This window comes from Anomaloglossus baeobatrachus, chromosome 1 (genome assembly GCF_048569485.1).
Source record: "Anomaloglossus baeobatrachus isolate aAnoBae1 chromosome 1, aAnoBae1.hap1, whole genome shotgun sequence".
Classification (NCBI taxonomy): Eukaryota; Metazoa; Chordata; class Amphibia; order Anura; family Aromobatidae; genus Anomaloglossus; species Anomaloglossus baeobatrachus.
The window spans coordinates 66,092,488-66,110,431 of record NC_134353.1 but is presented as its reverse complement, the minus strand read 5'-3'; the positions used below and the strand labels follow the sequence as shown (position 1 = coordinate 66,110,431).

Sequence of the window (17,944 nt, the reverse complement as noted above, 5' to 3'; positions counted from 1 at the left end):
GTGTAGCTGGTCAAAGAGGGAGCAGGAGGAGAGGTATGAGGACAATTCAAGATGGACATGCTGTTCCAGTAGTTGTGAGGCATAGGGAAGAAGGGATATGGGGTGATAGTTTAACACAGAGGATGGGTCAAGGGAGGGCTTTTTGAGGATGGGTGTAATGGAGGCATGTTTAAAGCATGAGGAGAATACACCACTTGGTAGTGATAGGTTGAAGAGATGGGTTAGGAGGGGCGGAGCCGGACATGGCCGAGTGAGGAAGCAGCTTCTCTGAGCTCCTCTCTGCAGAACTCCATAGCACTGGCCCAAGACTCCAAAATGGGCAAATTAACGGGCAAAAAGGCCACAGCACGAACCCCAAAGAAGGCCCCCATGGCTCAAGGCAAAATCGGGGCATATCTGTCTAATCCACGGGGCTCCAGCGCTCTATCGCAGCCCGAGCTGGAAAGGCAGCAAGAATCGCGGCCTGCTGACCCGATAACTGACCTCAGGACGTCGGTGGAGAGGCGGGGGTCGACAGTGGAGTCGCGGGGTCCCGGGGGAGCCGCGGTGACCACCGACGGCAGTGGCGGTCACGGGCGGGGGGATGTGCGGAGGAGCGGCCGACAACATGAATCAGAGGCCCCACTCCAAAATGGCCGCCGCACGCTTCCAGACCAGGCCCTGCAGCGTCAGCAAGATGACCCCTCAGCGGCAGCATCACCGCCCGCTACCCCTTCATCGCAGCCCGCGATGGGAATGGAACTTCTCGGTGGCCGGCAGAACATCGACTTACCTCCGGTCGCTTCCAGATGCCTAATGCCTCTTCAGCCTGCAGCACACACGCAGACAGGCTCTGGAGCGGCGTTCGGGAAACATCCATTACAGCAGCGCTCCCAGAGTGAGGGGGCCCCGCGGTCACCAGTCTCCCGCGTTGTCAACAGCACCACCGATGGAGGTAGGAAACAAAGCCCGGGCACCCCGGCCCCACCGCATACCAAAATCTCCAGCCCGCAGGCGTTAACTGGACTGGGGGAGGGGGGAAGGGGCACAGTCATGGCTGGCGACAGCAGCCCCCCATCATTTGCAAAAGGCACACTTATTTACCTGACGGCCCCCCCTATAACATCGCCATATACGGGCACTCATGTGGAGCAGAGGGGATCCTACAGCATCCAAGGGCCCCAAGACCAGACTGGGGGGAACCTCCAAGGGCCCCCTCATTATACACCCCCTGCGAGGTGGTCCACGGGCTCCTCAAGGGAAAATAGCCCGACGGGCCCAGGAGGTAGCATGGTGGCAACCACTAAAGATCAGTGGAATGATGGGCCCAGGGCACCAGGGACCCCTCCACAACAGATTACCACAGTAGCACACTTGGGAGGACATATAAGCACCTCTAGAAGTTCACAAATACTATATGACCCAGCTTTGCAGGACTCTATCGGCTCTTTTTCCACAACATCTTTCTCCACTAATGTGATAAATGAAGAGCGTCCAGCATCCTTAGCAGACCTACGGTCCCTTTTCCAAGCAATGCCCACTAAAAATGATATAGCTGCTCTGGCCAACCAGGTAGTGGCAGAATGTAAGCAAGAATTTGCCCAGCTACGGATGGACCTTTCTTCACTCACCCAAAGGGTGGATGTCCTTACAGACCAACAAACAACATCTCAAGCTGACATCCAATCTGTCCAATCCACACTGCAGGTTCAGTCCAAGCAGCTATTCTCTCTCCAACAGCACGTGGACGACTTAGAGAATAGAAATCGAAGAAATAACCTGCGTATCAGGGGTCTGCCGGAGTCAATTGCCCCTCCTGACATACCTTCAGTCCTTATCTCAATCTTTAATAATTTACTAAAAAGACCACCCGGGGCCCCCCTGGAACTTGACAGGGCCCACAGGGCATTACGCCCCCCGGACCCAGGGGACCCCCGCCCGAGAGACATTGTATGCAGGGTGCACTATTTTGCAGCAAAGGAAGCTATCCTTCAAGCAGCTCGAAAGAAACAGTCCCTAACGTACAATGGATCTACAATACGCATCATGCCGGATCTTTCGAGACACACCCTAGCTCAGAGGGCGGTTCTCAAACCCTTGTTGGATGTCATTAGAGAAAGGGGTCTCCCGTTTCGGTGGGGTTTTCCCTTTTCTCTGTCGGTACAAAAAAATTCAAGATGGTGGGTAATGCGGTCACCAGAAGACCTCCCATCCTTTACCTCAAACCTGGGTCTACCCCCAATCTCCATCTCTCAATGGCCCACCACCTTGCTCCAACCGTGGGTCCCAAGGGAACGCCCAGCCCCTCCCCAAGCAAATCCATCCCCCGTTCATGCAAGGGGACTCCCCCCGAGAGAGATTCGGGGCCGGAGATTGGGCCGTCCGAGATAAAGGTCAAGATATCGGGGACTACCCAATGTATCGTAAACTTTAACTAGCTAAGTACATAGACTTTACTTTCTAACCTGCCGAGTGCCCAAGGCCCTTATTACTCAAACTTTTGATTATATGCGCCAGTGTTTATGGTAATCTCTAATGTTAACAGTATACTACGGAGCTATCAACGGTTATGTCTGATCTTTTTCTCCCCCAAGTAGGTCGGGACCCTCTGTCTTGCCCGGGTGCGGCGGACAAGCTCCCCCGGAACGTTTGTTCTCAGCTAGTGTATTGTGCGGGAGCTATACCCCTGCTGTTTTCTCTGCTTCAACTCCTATTCTTTTTACTCTTCATCTGCCTTCCACAGTTCACACTTCCTTCTCCCTCCCCAAATGGTGGCCGAGACGGGCTAGTCCGTCCTTATATCTCATGTACCTATAACACTTCAATCTTTTACAGATGGCCAACCTGACAATCGCCTCCTTCAATGCTAAGGGTCTTAACGTGCCGGAGAAGAGAGCACAGGTCCTCTACCACTTCCACAAGCACAAGGTGAAAATAGTATGTTTTCAAGAAACGCATTTCAAACAGGGACACGCCCCTATCTTAAAGAACAAGTACTACCAAACCTGGTTATTTTCAGATAACCCAGAATCCCGCTCAAAGGGAGTGGCGATTGCCATTCACAAGTCTCTTCCACATCAAATTATAAACTGCACATCAGACGGTACGGGACGGTATATTATCCTCTCACTAATAGCTGGAGACCAAACATTCACAATCATAAATGCTTACGCCCCAAACCAGAGACAAGATGACTTTTTGGCTAGCCTTGCCGACACTGCGATGCCCCTAATTAGAGGTACAGCAATTCTCTGTATTGACCTTAATGCTACTCTGGACCCTACATTAGATAACTCTAAGGGGAAGTCCAGCATTTCATACACCACCATCAAACGTATCAAAAGGGTTCTATTAAGTATCCAGCTGTTTGACACTTGGAGAATAACACATCCGTCAGATAGAGACTATAGTTTCTACTCGCACTCACAAGATTCCTACAGTCGTATAGACTACATCTTCATACAGCACAATGCTCTCCCTTGGGTCCGACAGACTGGAATAGGCAGCATATTGTGGTCAGACCACACCCCAGTATACTGTGAGGTAGAGGTTCCTTCCCTCCCAGCCCCTGCGGGAACATGGCGGCTTAATGAATCTTTGCTCATGGATGAGCTCTGTGTTTCTGATGTGCTGACCACGATCACTCAGTTTTCAGAGGATCATTTGGCAGACGACACAGCCCCCACGTTTAAGTGGGAGGCACTGAAGTGCGTCTTGAGGGGCACTTTCATCAAACATGGAGCCCGTATTAAAAAAGAAAAAGCCCAGAATCTATTAGAGGCCCTCCGCAAGGTCTCGGGGTTAGAGCTTGCTCATAAGCGGGCCCTATCAGCCACCACCTTACAGGCCCTCTTGCAGGCCAGATTACAGGTCAAGAAATTGTTGGATGCGTCATACCAGCGCCTGTTGCAAGTGGGAAGGGGGAAATTTTATGAATTCGGGGATAAGCCGGGCAGACTATTGGCAAATGCACTGAAGGAAGGGAAAGCCCACACTCTAATTCCCTGCATTAAAAATACAAGAGACGAGATGCTCTATGCTACTCCTGATATCTCTTCTGCCTTCCATGCGTACTATTCCAAATTATACAATCTGACCCCTCGGGTTCCTGAGATAGACCTCGAGCCCCCTACAATGCCCTCTCCCTTTCAACCTCTTAATAAGTCCACAATTGAGGACCTCGAGAAGCCATTTCTTCTTGAGGACATTCTGTCAGTAATCCGTGACACACCCGGTAACAAAAGTCCCGGCCCGGATGGATTCCCAGCCAAATTTTATAAGACGTTTGCAGAACAGTTAGCACCCCTAATGCTCCTTTCTTTTAATGCGATATCAGATGAGACCCTATTCCCTCCCCACTCCACGACAGCTCATGTGGCTTTGCTCCGAAAACCTGGTAAAGACCCTACCGCATGTAGCAGCTTCAGACCAATATCGTTGCTCAATGTGGATTTGAAGATCTACGCTAAGCTTCTTGCAAACAGACTCAATCCCCTTTTGCCAGATCTGGTGCACTTGGACCAGGTAGGATTCGTTCCTGGTAGGGAAGCAAGGGACAACACCCTAAAAACCCTAGACCTGGTCCAACATGCTCACACCCAAAAAATCCCCATGATGATGTTATCGTTAGACGCCGAAAAGGCATTCGATAGAATTTCCTGGCATTCTATCTCTCAGACTTTGTCCCATGTTGGTTTTGGTCCAACCTTCTCATCTAAAATTTTGGCCTTATACTGTTCCCCGACCGCGCGTCTAAAGATTAATGGCACCCTGTCGAGTCCCTTTGATATCCATAACGGGACTCGACAGGGATGCCCCCTATCCCCATTGCTTTATATCTTAGTCATGGAGCATCTGTTGTCGGCCATCCGGCTTAACCCGGACATACGGGGGATTAAAGTTGCCACTCAAGAATATAAATGCGCCGCCTTCGCGGATGACCTACTTATTTATGTGCAAAACCCACTCACTTCCCTTCCATCCTTAATGCGTGAACTCAATCGTTTTAGCAAATGGTCCAATTTTAAAATCAACCTTGACAAATCTGAAGCCCTAAACATATCACTTTCCCAAGCAACAGTAGATGCTATAAAACCAAACTTCCCCTTCAAATGGCCACCACACGGCAGTATCGGCTACCTAGGTATCACTATCCCATCTGATGTAACCAGACTTTTCCAGCTTAATTTTCAAAACTTTCTCTCCAAACTCGAGAGGGACCTGACTGTATGGCATAGAGGCACCCTCTCATGGTTCGGTAGGATCAGTGCCCTCAGGATGACAGCCCTGCCCAGACTGCTCTACTTACTCCAGACGGTCCCGGTATATGTCCCGGCGTCGTACTGGGTAAAGTTACAGCGCCTGTTTAACCCCTTAACGACCGCGGGCCGTAAAATTACGTCCTAAATGACATAATCTTACTGCCCGCGGTCCTCCGGCGGCAGCATGCCGCGATCGGCACACATCTCAGCTGATTTTCACAGCTGAGATGTGTGCCTGCTAGGCACGAGCAGAATCGTTATCTGCTCGTGCCGATTAACCCCTTATAATGGCGCTGTCAATACATGACAGCGCCATTATAAGCGCAATCGCGGTAAAGTTTTACTTACCGCCGAAACCGGAAGTCACGTGACGCGATCACGTGACTCCCGATAGTTGTCATGGTAGTACAGGGTCATGTGATGACTCCTGTACTACACATGAATTGGTTTCACTTTCGCTGTGCCCGGGGCACAGCAAAAGAGAAAGACAGCGTATCTGCTGTTTACAGCCTTCCAGCTGTGATCAGCAGATACTGCAGAGCGATCGGAATGCTGATCGCAATAGCCCCCTAGGGGGACTAGTAAAAAAAAAAAAAAAAAGTAAAAAAATAACTTTTAAAAAATTAAAAAAAAACAAAAAAACCTAAAAGTTCAAATCACCCCCCATTCGCCCCATTAAAAATTAAAGGGTTAAAAAAATAAAAAATATACACACATTTGGTATCGCCGCGTTCAGAAACGCCCGATCTATCAAAATATAAAATCAATTAATCTGATCAGTAAACGGCGTAGCGGCAAAAAAATTCCAAACGCCAAAACGACGTTTTTTTGTCGCCACAACTTTTGCGCAAAATGCAATAAGAGGCGATCAAAACGTAGCATCTGCGCAAAAATGGTACCGTTAAAAACGTCAGCTCGAGACGCAAAAAATAAGCCGTCATTGAGCCTAAGATCCCGAAAAATGAGAGCGCTACGGGTCACGGAATATGGCGTAAAACGTGCGCCACTTTTTTCGGACAAACTTCCGATTTTTTTTTAACCCCTTATATAAAAGTAAACCTATACATGTTTGGTGTCTACGAACTCGCACTGACCTGAGGCATCACACCCACACATCAGTTTTACCATATAGTGAACACAGTGAATAAAATATCTCAAAAACCATAGTGCTATCGCACTTTTTTTGCAATTTTTCAGCATTTGGAATTTTTTTGCCATTTTCTAGTACACAATATGGTAAAACTGATGGTTTCATTTAAAAGTACAGCTCGTTCCGCAAAAAATGAGCCCTCACATGACCATATTGACTGAAAAATAAAAAAGTTACGTCTCTCAGAAAAAGAATGGCGAAAAAAAAAAACGGAAAGCGAAAAATCGGCTGGTCGTGAAAGGGTTAATCAATTTGTGTGGTCCAAGGGACGGTCCCGACTCGGGAGGAATGTCCTAACTAGGACCAAGGGGGCGGGAGGGGTGGGGCTGCCTGACTGTCGGCGTTATTATCTGGCTGCTGCCCATGCAAGGGTCTTAGACCTCTTACATAACTCTGGATCGAAGCTCTGGGTCCGCCTGGCACACGACCTGTGCCCCTTATCTATTCTATCCATGCCATGGAACTGGCCACTTCTTACCAAACATAAGATAGGAATGTCCTACACCACTAAACAAACATTACAATCAGTACACTCAATGCCACGGATTAAGCGCCTGCTCCAGACTCAGGGACCCCTCATGCCACTGACGGATAACCCTGACTTTTTACCAGGGGCATCGTCTAATAACTTCTTGGGAAGCTCAAAACAGAACCCCCTGAGACTGGGACAGGTGGCACCAGGAGGGGTTCTTCTCCCACTTCCGGACATTGTGGGGCAGAGAGACTTCAAAATGCGGTTCTACTTTGAATATGCCCAACTTAAACATTTCATAACCACGCAGGGGCTGGACCTAACTTGTCCCTTATCCCCAACCCCTTTTGAACTCTGTACAGGGACTCCCGACACTAGACATGCAATATCAAGGATTTATGGGATCTTGACAGCAGCAGCAGAAACACCACTTCCTCGCTTCTGTGCTGCTTGGGAGGCAGAGCTCGGCCAGACATTCTCCAGGGGTCAATGGGAACGATGCTTCCGCCTGACCCACAAGTCAGCGGTTGCAACGAGAATGCAAGAGACTTGCTACAAAATTCTCTCCAGGTGGTACAAGGTCCCGTTATCCCTTCATAAGTGGTGCCCCGAAATCCCTGACACGTGCTGGCGGTGCGGAGCACAGGGAGGTACCATGGCCCATATCTGGTGGTATTGTCCGAGCTTGGCGGCCTTCTGGAGCAAGGTGCTGGTGGGCATCCAGGAGGTCACAGGGATCTTAGTCCCCAGTCGCCCCGAGGCAGCCCTATTGTTTATGTTTCAAATACCGGAAAAGGTGTATAAAAAATCTCTTACCGGACATTTGCTCCAGGCCGCCAAGACAGTAATCCCACGACATTGGAAAGACCCTACTCCCCCGTCCATAGAGGAATGGGTGACAGAAGTAAATGTAATACACCGCATGGAGATGGTAATGGCTCAATCGCGAGGCCAGCTAGTGGAAGCCTCCTCTAAATGGTATCAGTGGGAATCTTTTCTCTCTGACCCAAGGTTTCTTGCCCTCGTTGACCCTCAGTAAACAAGACCCTCAGCTAGCCACACCTTCCATAGTCATTTTCATTCTTTTCAGGTTCACGCCCAACAGTCGGGACGCCAGTCTCGGCCAACATATTCCTATCCACATCTTTCCCCCTACGGTTCTCCCCCTCTTGTCTCCCCCACACACTTCTGATCTACTCTTTTCCTTGTTCTTCCTTCTTTACCTTTACTTTGGTTTCTTGTTTTCTATTAGTAAGTCATGTTGTTTGATTATTTCCTCAACGACAGTTGTGAAGATTACTGAGCCTGTGGCCTTTAGCCACCGTGATGGCTCCTTGTTTATCAAATTTGTATTCAATGGTTTGCAATGTTGTTGTACTCTTTCCTTTGAAAACCAATAAAACTTTAAATTGGAAGAGATGGGTTAGGGCTGGGATGAGGACTGTGGTGATGTTGGGGATGAGGTGCAAATGGGAGCGGGTCAAGTGTACAGGTGGTTAGATGTGATCTTGAGAGTAGAGTGAAAAGATTGTTTTCTGTCATGGTGTAGAAGCTGGATTTGGAGGAAGAGGGCTGAGTAGCTATGATGAGGGGCCGTGGTGATTGTGGGCCAAAGCTTGCTCTGATGTTGTCAATCTTCTGCTTGAAGAAAGAGGCAAAGTCTTCAGCTGAGATGAGAGGAGAGGGAGGTGGTGCTGGAGGACGGAGGAGAGAATTGAAAGTGTTGAATAGCTGTTTAGGGTTGTGAGAGAGAAAGGATATGAGGGATGAGAAGTAGGTTTGTTTTGCAGCAGTTAGTGTGGACTTGAAGGTGATGAGGGACTCTTTATATGCAATGAAGTGCTCAGTGGAATGAGACTTCTTCCATCTGCGCTCAGCAATTCTGGAAGCCCGTCTTAGTTCTTTAGTCTGACTCGTGTGCCAGGGTTGCCTGTTGATTGTGCGGGTTTTGGTGTGTGTGCGGGGGGCAGCTGATTTGAGAGCTGCAGAGATTGTAGTGTTGTATAAAGTTGCAGCAGCATCTGCATCGTGTAAAAATGCAATGTCTGTGAGACGGAGAAGGGACTGAGAAAGTGCGTGTAAATCAAGGTGTTTGATAGTTCTGCAAAGGTGTGAAATTTTGTGGAGGGTGGGTTGCGTACTTGGAGAAGAGAGGGAAGAGAATGTGAGTAGGTTGTGGTCAGACAGGGGGAGAGGTGAGTTAGAGAGGTTAGATAGGGAACCGAGGTGAGTGAAGGTGAGGTCCAGCGTGTGGCCATCTTTGTGAGTAGCTGCAGAAGACCATTGGGTAAGGCCAAAGGAAGAAGCGAGTGTTAGAAGTTTGGAGACAGATGAGTGGGAAGTGTCAATGGGGATGTTAAAATCACCCATGATGATGGTGGTGGGGTGGTTCTTACTTTAGTATTCACCTCACCTATTAGTTTACCCCTGAAGCAGCAGAAAGGGTATGGGGACCCCTGCGTAGATGCCACATGAGTCAAGTACTGGTTCGTTATTATTTTATGACATTTTCTCCCACTGGGCAAATTTTTTTGCATCCTTGAAAAACCTTTTTATTTTGCCAACTCTGTAATACTCATGAGATGATTCTGTTCATTAGTTCCCAGTCTATACAACAAAGCTCAGAAATGACGTCAGGTATCAGTCCACTGTAACTGCTCCAGTGGAATGTGTGAAAAACACAAAATTTACTGTATGTATTCCGATAAAGTTCTAGTTACTACCAGATATTAATCAAAGTTCTAGAAAGATGATGTCATGAGGTATGAACCGATGGAAAAGGGGCTCCTAGGCTGACCTCATGACTGGGTCCCTGCGCTGTCTCTTATCTCGAACTTAGGCTCAATCGTAGCCAGGTTCGAGCCCCCAGTGTGACCCTGTCTCCTGTACGAGCCCTCATACTAATCCCCCACCCAGGGAGTGGGCTGGACACCCAGTAATGAAAATCCCACAAATAGGCACAGACAAGGGTAAACGAAAAGTTGTGCACACTGCACAGAAAGGAGGGACAGTATGTAAACTGGGGAGTAACACAAAAGGGGTAGGAAATAAATGCACAACTGGAGAACTCATCACGCAGAACCGCAACTTGTACAGTAAATTACCATAGAACTGGATAACCACAGGAACCAAGGATGCAGAAGCTATATCTGGCACTCAGCCCCAGAAACCAGAGCCTTTAAAGGGTAAAGGTGGCTGAGGATGGTAATCAGTAGCTTGAGCGAGCTTCCAGCAGATGATAACAAGCTAGCAGGAATTAACTCCTGCTGTACTGGGGAGCAGTGAAACCAGAACCAGCCTACAACCATGGCAGGCTGTGCAACTTCGGGAAGCCAGGCTGTTTGTCGAATTCTGCAGTGTGAACAGAGTCCGATGACATCCAGCAAGTGCAACGCCGAACACCGCAAGACAAATTACTTTTCTACACTTTTCGTGTACGTGACAGTGACCATCACGTTTATACACTTCACATAAGAAAACAAAGAAAACATTTAATATGACTAAGTCATGTGGACGATCTTTAAAGAAAGCACAGCACCAATTAGCAAGTTTAGTATTATTTTAAGTTAAAAATGGGACAGCCTTATAATTTACACAAAAACAGACAAACACAGGTCGTCTTTCTGTAGTGTACAATATACATTTGTAATACATTGCAATAAGTAGTTTCCTTCAAACATCTGAAAATATTCCTGTGTCACATAAAAGAAAACTTTATGTTACAAATGTGGGTAATAATCCATTTTTTTTAGCTCTATGTTGTAACACTTAAGGTCCAGGGAACTAAGGTTCTAAATTCCCTAGATTGGACCCCATGCTTTAAACATTCTCACCATTTCAGGTGTCAATGCAAAACCCTTAATGTTAGGAATTGATACAGTAAAGGTTGTGTACACGTTTGCAACCATTTTTTTATTGCTCCAATGTCTCTAAAATAAAAAGCAATAGAGTCTTATTAAATCAAAAGGAAATATCCTACCAATTTGTGTAAGCAGCGTCTACACTAGCCCACGACTGCAAGAACAAATGATAATGTTCAAAGTATATCATTTGTAGTCTGCAGCCATGTAAACACATTGTCTCCATTCATCATTTACGATTTCTTGAAGTCCCTTTTCTTTTTTTATTTCGTGGTATTCGCTGACTTTTTTTGTTCCAAATCCTTCAAAATTGCGGACTTGTTTCATGAATTGTGCGTAAAATCAAAAATGCTTTTTAGTTTTCTTTTTAATCATTTTTTTCAGATTTTTTTTTTAGCACCATAGGTAGCAAATCCTTTAAAGGGAACCTGTCACCTACTCAAACGGGGCGGTCCAATAGAGTCTGGTCCGAAGGGTGTTGCGGTTCTCGGGTCCGGTGCCTCCTCTATCCTTGCTGCTCTCGGATCCGGCGCCTCTTCTATCCTTGCTGTTCTCAGGTCCGGCGCCTTCTCTATCCTTGCTGCTCTCAGATCCGGCGCCTTCTCTATCCTTACCGCTGTCGGGTCCGGCGCTTCCTCTATCCTTGTGATCACCATCCTCCTTGCTTCGTGTGAATGACGCATCTTACGTCATCCACAAAGTGTCCACCATTTCCCTCATGTGCATGTGCAAATTTGCTCTGCCCTGCTGAGGGTAGAGCAAAGTACTGTAATGCGGAATCGCTGGGAAAGGTCAAAGAATGCCCGTGCCTGCACATTACAGCACTTTGCTCTGCCCTCAGCAGGGCAGAACAAAGTGCATATACGCAGGAGGGCAATGGAGGACACTGTGTGGATGACATAAGATGCATCATTCACACGAAGCAAGGACAGCGATCGCAAGGATAGAGGAAGTGCTGAATCCAAGAACAACAAGGATAGAGAAGGCGCCGGATCAGAGAACAGCAAGGATAGAGGAGGCGCCGGACCTGAGAACAGCAAGGTTAGAGGAGGCACCCAGATCCGAGAACAGCAAGGATAGAGGAGGTGCTGGATCCGAGAACAGCAAGGATAGAGAAGGCGCTGGATCTGAGAACAGTAAGGTTAGAGGAGGCGCCCAGATCCCTGAACAGCAAGGATAGAGAGGTGCCGGATCCGAGAACAGGAAGGATAGAGGAGGCGCCTGGGTCCGAGAACAGCAAGGATAGAGGAGCCGCTGGACCCCAGAACAGCAAGGATAGAGGAAGTGCCGGACTCAAGAGCAGTGCCACCCATTGGACCGTATCAGACTGCCTCGCAGGTGAGTAGGTGACAGGTTCCCTTTAAAAAGTAAAAAAAATGTGTTAAATGGAAAACTCGTCCAAAATAAGTGGAATAAGATGTATTAAAAAACAAAATGCGATATTTGATAAAAGTCTAATTTCATGCATCTGTCTAAAACTTCTGGAAAAGCAAAGATGTCAAGGAGGAAGAAAAAAAAAAACTTTAAAAAATGTAAAAAGTGCTACAAGACATATGGAGAATAAAGCATGAATACTAAAGCCACTAAAAAAGGAGGACATTACTCATTAAAAGTGGAGAAACAACAACGATGAATTGGGGCCATAGACCTGTAGAGGAGCTTTAGGCTATATGTGCACGCTGAGTATTTGGTGCAGACATTTTCTGCATCAAATCTGCATCTTCTGGCAGAAGAACATACCAAAAAACGGACCGTTTTTGCTGTGTTTTTTTGCATGTGTATTCATAATGAAGTCAATGGGTAGAAGTGCTGAAAAATGCATGCAAAAAAGATGAAACAATTGGCATGCTGCAGAGTATTTTCTGCACCAAATCTGCAAGCAAAAAAATAAGCAACATGTGCATAACACTTCATTGACTTTGCTAACAAAAGGATAGATATGCAGATTTGTGACAAATCTGCACCAAAAAAAGCATCAAAAACACAGTGTGTGCACATGGCCTGAAAACACAAAAGGGTAGGGTTTTTTGCAGACCAAAACTATTGCCAAACTTTAGTGTAGATACATAAAAGCAATACAAATTGATTGCAAAGGTTAACAGAGTCGGCAACATTTGCGCCTATGTAACACTTAAAATATTTGTACTTTTGATTGTAGAAATACTTTTCAGGAATGATGTATGGAAACAAAATATTGAAACAAACTATTCTAAACATTCTCAAAAAAATCCTGTTTTCTCGGTAAAACATGTTCACAAGCAAAATAAATTACTTGATCAAATAAAGGAAAGAAATATCCGGATGTTGTTGACTCTATATCCAAATTCTTATACACGTATCTTCAGAGAGGACCTCATTCTTCGAGATTCCTTTTCCACTGACTCTTCCATTATATGTACCTCTGTCTTTTATTCCCTTTGGAAAGGAAGTATCACGTAGACAACATGGAAGTAGTCACGGCAGGAGTCCGCTAATTTTAGGATGAATGTTTACAGTTGTATCATAGACCACGCGTGCTCCTCCGGACAAGGGACTCTTCTGCTACACACTTGCCTCTACCAGGTGTCTTAGTGAACCCCAAAGCATGTCCATATCCACAGATATTAATGTCATAATGGTGCGTCCAAGATAACATCAAAGGTTCACCATCTTGTCACCTGGGATTATTTGAGCATCCATAGGCATATTTGAGAACTAGTGTGTCATGACTGGGTAATGGGTTGGCGTAGTAGTGTTCAACCATTGTAGCAAGGTCTGGAAATAACATCTCTGCCTCAAGGTAAACGTTGCAGTCCTATAGTGCGAGAAAATATAAAAACATATATATTAGAATTAAATAGGTTTACTAATATTAAATATTGACGTAGGCTATTAGGCTGCATATCAGCAAGTAGCATAGTGAGTCTAAAAAAGAAAAAAAAGGATAAAAAAAACCCCAACAAATAGTTTAAAGGAAATCTGTCACCAGGTTTTTGCCACCTAATCTGAGGGAAGCATAATGCAGAGACAGAAACCCCGATTGCAATGATGTGTCATTTACTGGGCTGCTTGCTGTAGTTTTGATTAAATCAAAGTGTCCCAGTTCCCTGGCAGGGACACTGGTGCACTCACCTTCCCAGCTGCGCAGCGGTGACTTCTGACCCCGTCTCGACCGTTGCACAGCTTTTCCTGGAGCGCGCTTTGGGCACTCGTGCCCACTCCTTCATTCTCTTAAAGGGCCTGCATGCCCTAACCACAAGTGCCTCTCAGCCTATGGCTGAGAAGCACTGGATATTCAATGCATCCTCTCCTTTAGGTAGGTGCCTAAGCAACATATTCAGTCACTTGATGCATATTTCCTAGTTGTCAGCTCGCATACCTGTGCCCGTGTCATGTGCCTGCTAACCTGTACCTGTGTCCCAGACCCTGTCGGGTGAACCTGTCTGTTCCAACTGTCCAGTCTGTTTCATCCATCCGGTCTGTATAAGCCATCCAGTCTATACTGGCCGTCCAGTCTGCACCGGCAGTCTAGACTGTTCAAGCCATCCGCCTCCACCTGAGTTTGTCCCTGCATCCCCGACCCCTGGATTCAGCTGCTACAGTGCCGAGAGTTCTCCTGGAGTGGTACCTGGTGGGTACCTTCCAACACAAGCTTATTCTCACCATCAGAGGCTCTAGTGAAGATGAGATAGTCGCTTAGTCATGCCCCTCCAGGCTGAGCCCAGTCTCTTAGTGCCGTGGGTGCACACCCACCAGCGTGACAAATTTTTATAAGCAGGAGATTATCACTAACTGCTGTGAGGTAGTCATGCATATTCATGAGCTCTGTATAACCCCACACCCAGCACTGATTGGCAGCTTTCTGTGTACGCTGAGAATTTGCAGAAAGCTGCCGATCAGGGGTGGGGGCAGGGGTATACAGAGTCTACAGGTAGATCTGTAGCAGATAAAACAGTGATTTTATTAAAATAACAGAAACAGTCCATGTTAGTGACACATCGCTGAAGTCAGGGTCTTTGTTACTACATTATGCTTCGCCCAGATGGAATAGCAAAAACCTGGTGAAAGATTCCCTTTAAGTAAAGAAAAAAAAAACAAAAAAACAAAACAAACACATACAAAATGGGTTTTTCCCTTTACAAAATGCTACATTATAAAAAAAATAAATATACATAAGTGATGGTCCCAAATCTGTAATGACTTGATCTATAAATTGATCACATAATTTCTGACACATGGTTGCATAAAGCAGTGGCACTTTGTTTTATTTTTTTTTTTAACAGCATTTTTATTGTTATCATGCCACTTAGTGCGCCGATTTGTCTGTGGACGCCCGGACGTATAAACTCTGTATTCAGCACACTGGCAATGCCTCCTGACAAAGCCGCCACGCTCAGTGAAACGCGCGTCGAGGACCCACCTTCACCACTGACCTGACTGCTGCGGTATTATTTCCATTATGTCTCAAGGTATGACTATTTAATTGATCCTCATAGATGTCCATGGGAATAGTGTATCTTGGGTTCATATTTAATCACTGATGTGTTACACCCCTTGTCTTCCTCCCTTGGCCATTTGGATACCTCACATCTTATACCTTCACTAGCAGTCTTATCAGCTGGTGTGTGTGCTCTTTCTGTATTGGCAAAATTCAATTTTTTTGCCTCCACCGTCTGGCTTTTGTTCACCTTTTTCTATTAATTTCAATAAAAGTATTTTGTATTTCACCATCATTGTTTTGATTCCTTTTTTTCAGTGCCCCCTTAGTTTTTTATTCTTGGGCTTATCACTGATCTTTCTTTGGTTATATGATTAGAATGGAATCTCTTCCGTCTGTTTCAGGGAATTTATAGGTTATTGTTCCAGCTGTCTAGTCTGTTCTGGCTGCAAAGTCTGCTCTGGCCCCACAGTCTGCCCCGGCCCCACAGTCTGCCCCGGCCCCACAGTCTGCCCCGGCCCCACAGTCTGCCCCGGCCCCACAGTCTGCCCCGGCCCCACAGTCTGCCCCGGCCCCACAGTCTGCTCCGGCCCCACAGTCTGCTCCGGCCCCACAGTCTGTTCTGGACGCCAAGTCTGTTTCGGACGTCCAGTCTGTATCCCCCTTCCCCTTCACCCATTGGAAAAGTTTAATAGAAATGTGTGTGTAAAAACTTTATAAATAGAAAACATCTGATAAAAGACATACATTGAATAAATGTAACGAAAAACAAAAAAAACAAACCTTTTCAAAAATTCGGTAATTTCTTAATTTGAATTCCAATTTATCCCATACAACGAGGACCTTAAATAAAATAATTTTTTAATTAGTTATCACAGGTAACATTACCTGAAGTCATATAAACTGATATCAAGCAAAGCCAATAGCTTAAAAAACGTATTGAAAGGGGTTGGGTTGAATGATTGGGACACGTGGAGGTTCTGAAATGGGCCCAACAAATGGGACCTCATTTTATTAGCCGAAGGAAGAGAGCCTGGTTTATCGATGTCTTCAAGTCTCTTATTAAGTATCTTTAATAAGATGGGCTAGGCTATTTGTGAATTTGTTTGTAGCCTAAGCATGTTAAGACTTTTTTTTTTCTCCTCAGTACGCCATCCCATACACCCATAAAGGGCAAAAATAGGTCCACTAATTATCTAGACACTTTTCATATCAATGTAAACAACAACAACAAAAACAGACGGGATGCACCAGTTCCGACTCCATTATGTTTAGTAAATTTGCACCATTCTGTCCATCTAGAGTCTATATTGTAGCTATAAGGTATCTTATCAAACCCTGCCTGCACTACCCATCATATATTAAAGAACAAAATAAAGTTCTAGCTCAAAATATAGAATACCTTCAAGCAATTGCATCTAGGGTCTGACATTATTACGCCACCAAATAAACTTTCAAATCTGGAAACCTATTCATGGGGCCCTATTTTATCTAATGGAGCATAACATGATTCTTACGATGTGACTGCAGGTGTCACCCCAGGTTATGAGAGGACTCCCGGCGAGCAGCGCAACACAGAGCGATTAGCAGGGTAGCAATAGAACGGAAGGCCCTGCTCTAGGGAGAGGGGAGTGGGGTCACCTCTTAACACTCATCTGAGGCTGATCCCTGCACTCCCTAATGTTCCTAGATGGGCCCTCCCTGGCCATGAAGGAGCGGATATTTATAGCAGAAGAGAATGGCTGCAACTGACATTACAACTACTTGTTAGATCACTGCAGGATAGAAATGAACTATAACCCCTTCTGTACTGGACTGAATTAAAAACGCTCCAAATCAGGGTAAACAACGAGGGGGTACTAAAGCGGATCAGCGATCAACAATACACTATAACCTGATCCTGGATTTCCCCGAGATCACATTAGGCTGTGACACACTTATGACATTCATAAAAAGATAAATAGAAAAAATTCTATAAAAATGGCAAATAGTGATAGTCCAGTGAGTGCGGTATTTCAGAGAATAATATATATATATATATATATATATATATATATATATATATATATATATATATATATATATATAGCCCTATTGGGGCAGTAGTATGTGGTACAGCACTGCACTCACAGCCTCCTGCAGAGCGCTCTGCCACGAGGCCTATGTATGAGCGGCTCCACATGAACAATCTAGCATTTCTCCAAACTAATTTGGTTGACCATCAGGAAACAGGAAATTGCTGTGAAAATAACATGCAAAAACTGAAAGCTAAACTAAACAGCCCCTTCTGTATTCAGCTCCAGGGTTACCTTTCCGGCCTTTGCAGAGTTTCTGATGCAGAAGAGTCCATTCAGGGGGCTTCCTCTGGCATCCGTAGCTTTGAACATCCTGAAATAACAATACTCTCATTTATCTCCGGCGTAACAGGACGGGAGCTATCATTTCATGTGCTTGCTGTGCAGAAATATATTTTCAGCAGCGCGGCAGGAGTGAACTTTCCTTTGCTGATATACATTAGTGTACTTAGGGTATGGTGGGATCTTTCATGGGAAGGCAAGATCTGTCAACATTGCTATGTGATCAATGCTTTGTACATATATAATGTGCAGGAGAACAAAGCGTTACAGTCCAGACTTTCCAATCCAGATGTATCCTCTGCTTCATCTCCGACCCATCAAGGCTTTCATTCTGCACATTGTCTACTTTTATTTTACACCCCCAATATATTAATATACATGTATGTTGCCTAAAGTTAATTTATCTAATCCAGGGTCTTCAGCCTTTTACTCCTGGAGTCTCCCAAGC

General features: G+C 45.8%; 1 protein-coding gene across 3 annotated transcripts in view; it reads right to left on the bottom strand.

Annotated features, from left to right (window-relative positions):
- Positions 1-11,340: 11,340 nt before the first annotated feature.
- Positions 11,341-17,944, bottom strand: part of SH3BP2 (SH3 domain binding protein 2) — a 131,936-nt gene continuing 125,332 nt past the window's right edge. For all 3 annotated transcript variants that reach the window (XM_075333065.1, XM_075333017.1, XM_075333056.1), the window contains exons 11-13: positions 17,449-17,527; positions 15,923-15,982; positions 11,341-13,516 (exon numbers count right to left, since the gene is read on the bottom strand). In XM_075333065.1, coding sequence (XP_075189180.1) covers positions 13,376-13,516; positions 15,923-15,982; positions 17,449-17,527 — 280 coding nt within the window. In that variant the 3' untranslated portion in view covers positions 11,341-13,375. The remainder of the gene's footprint in view (positions 13,517-15,922; positions 15,983-17,448; positions 17,528-17,944) is intronic.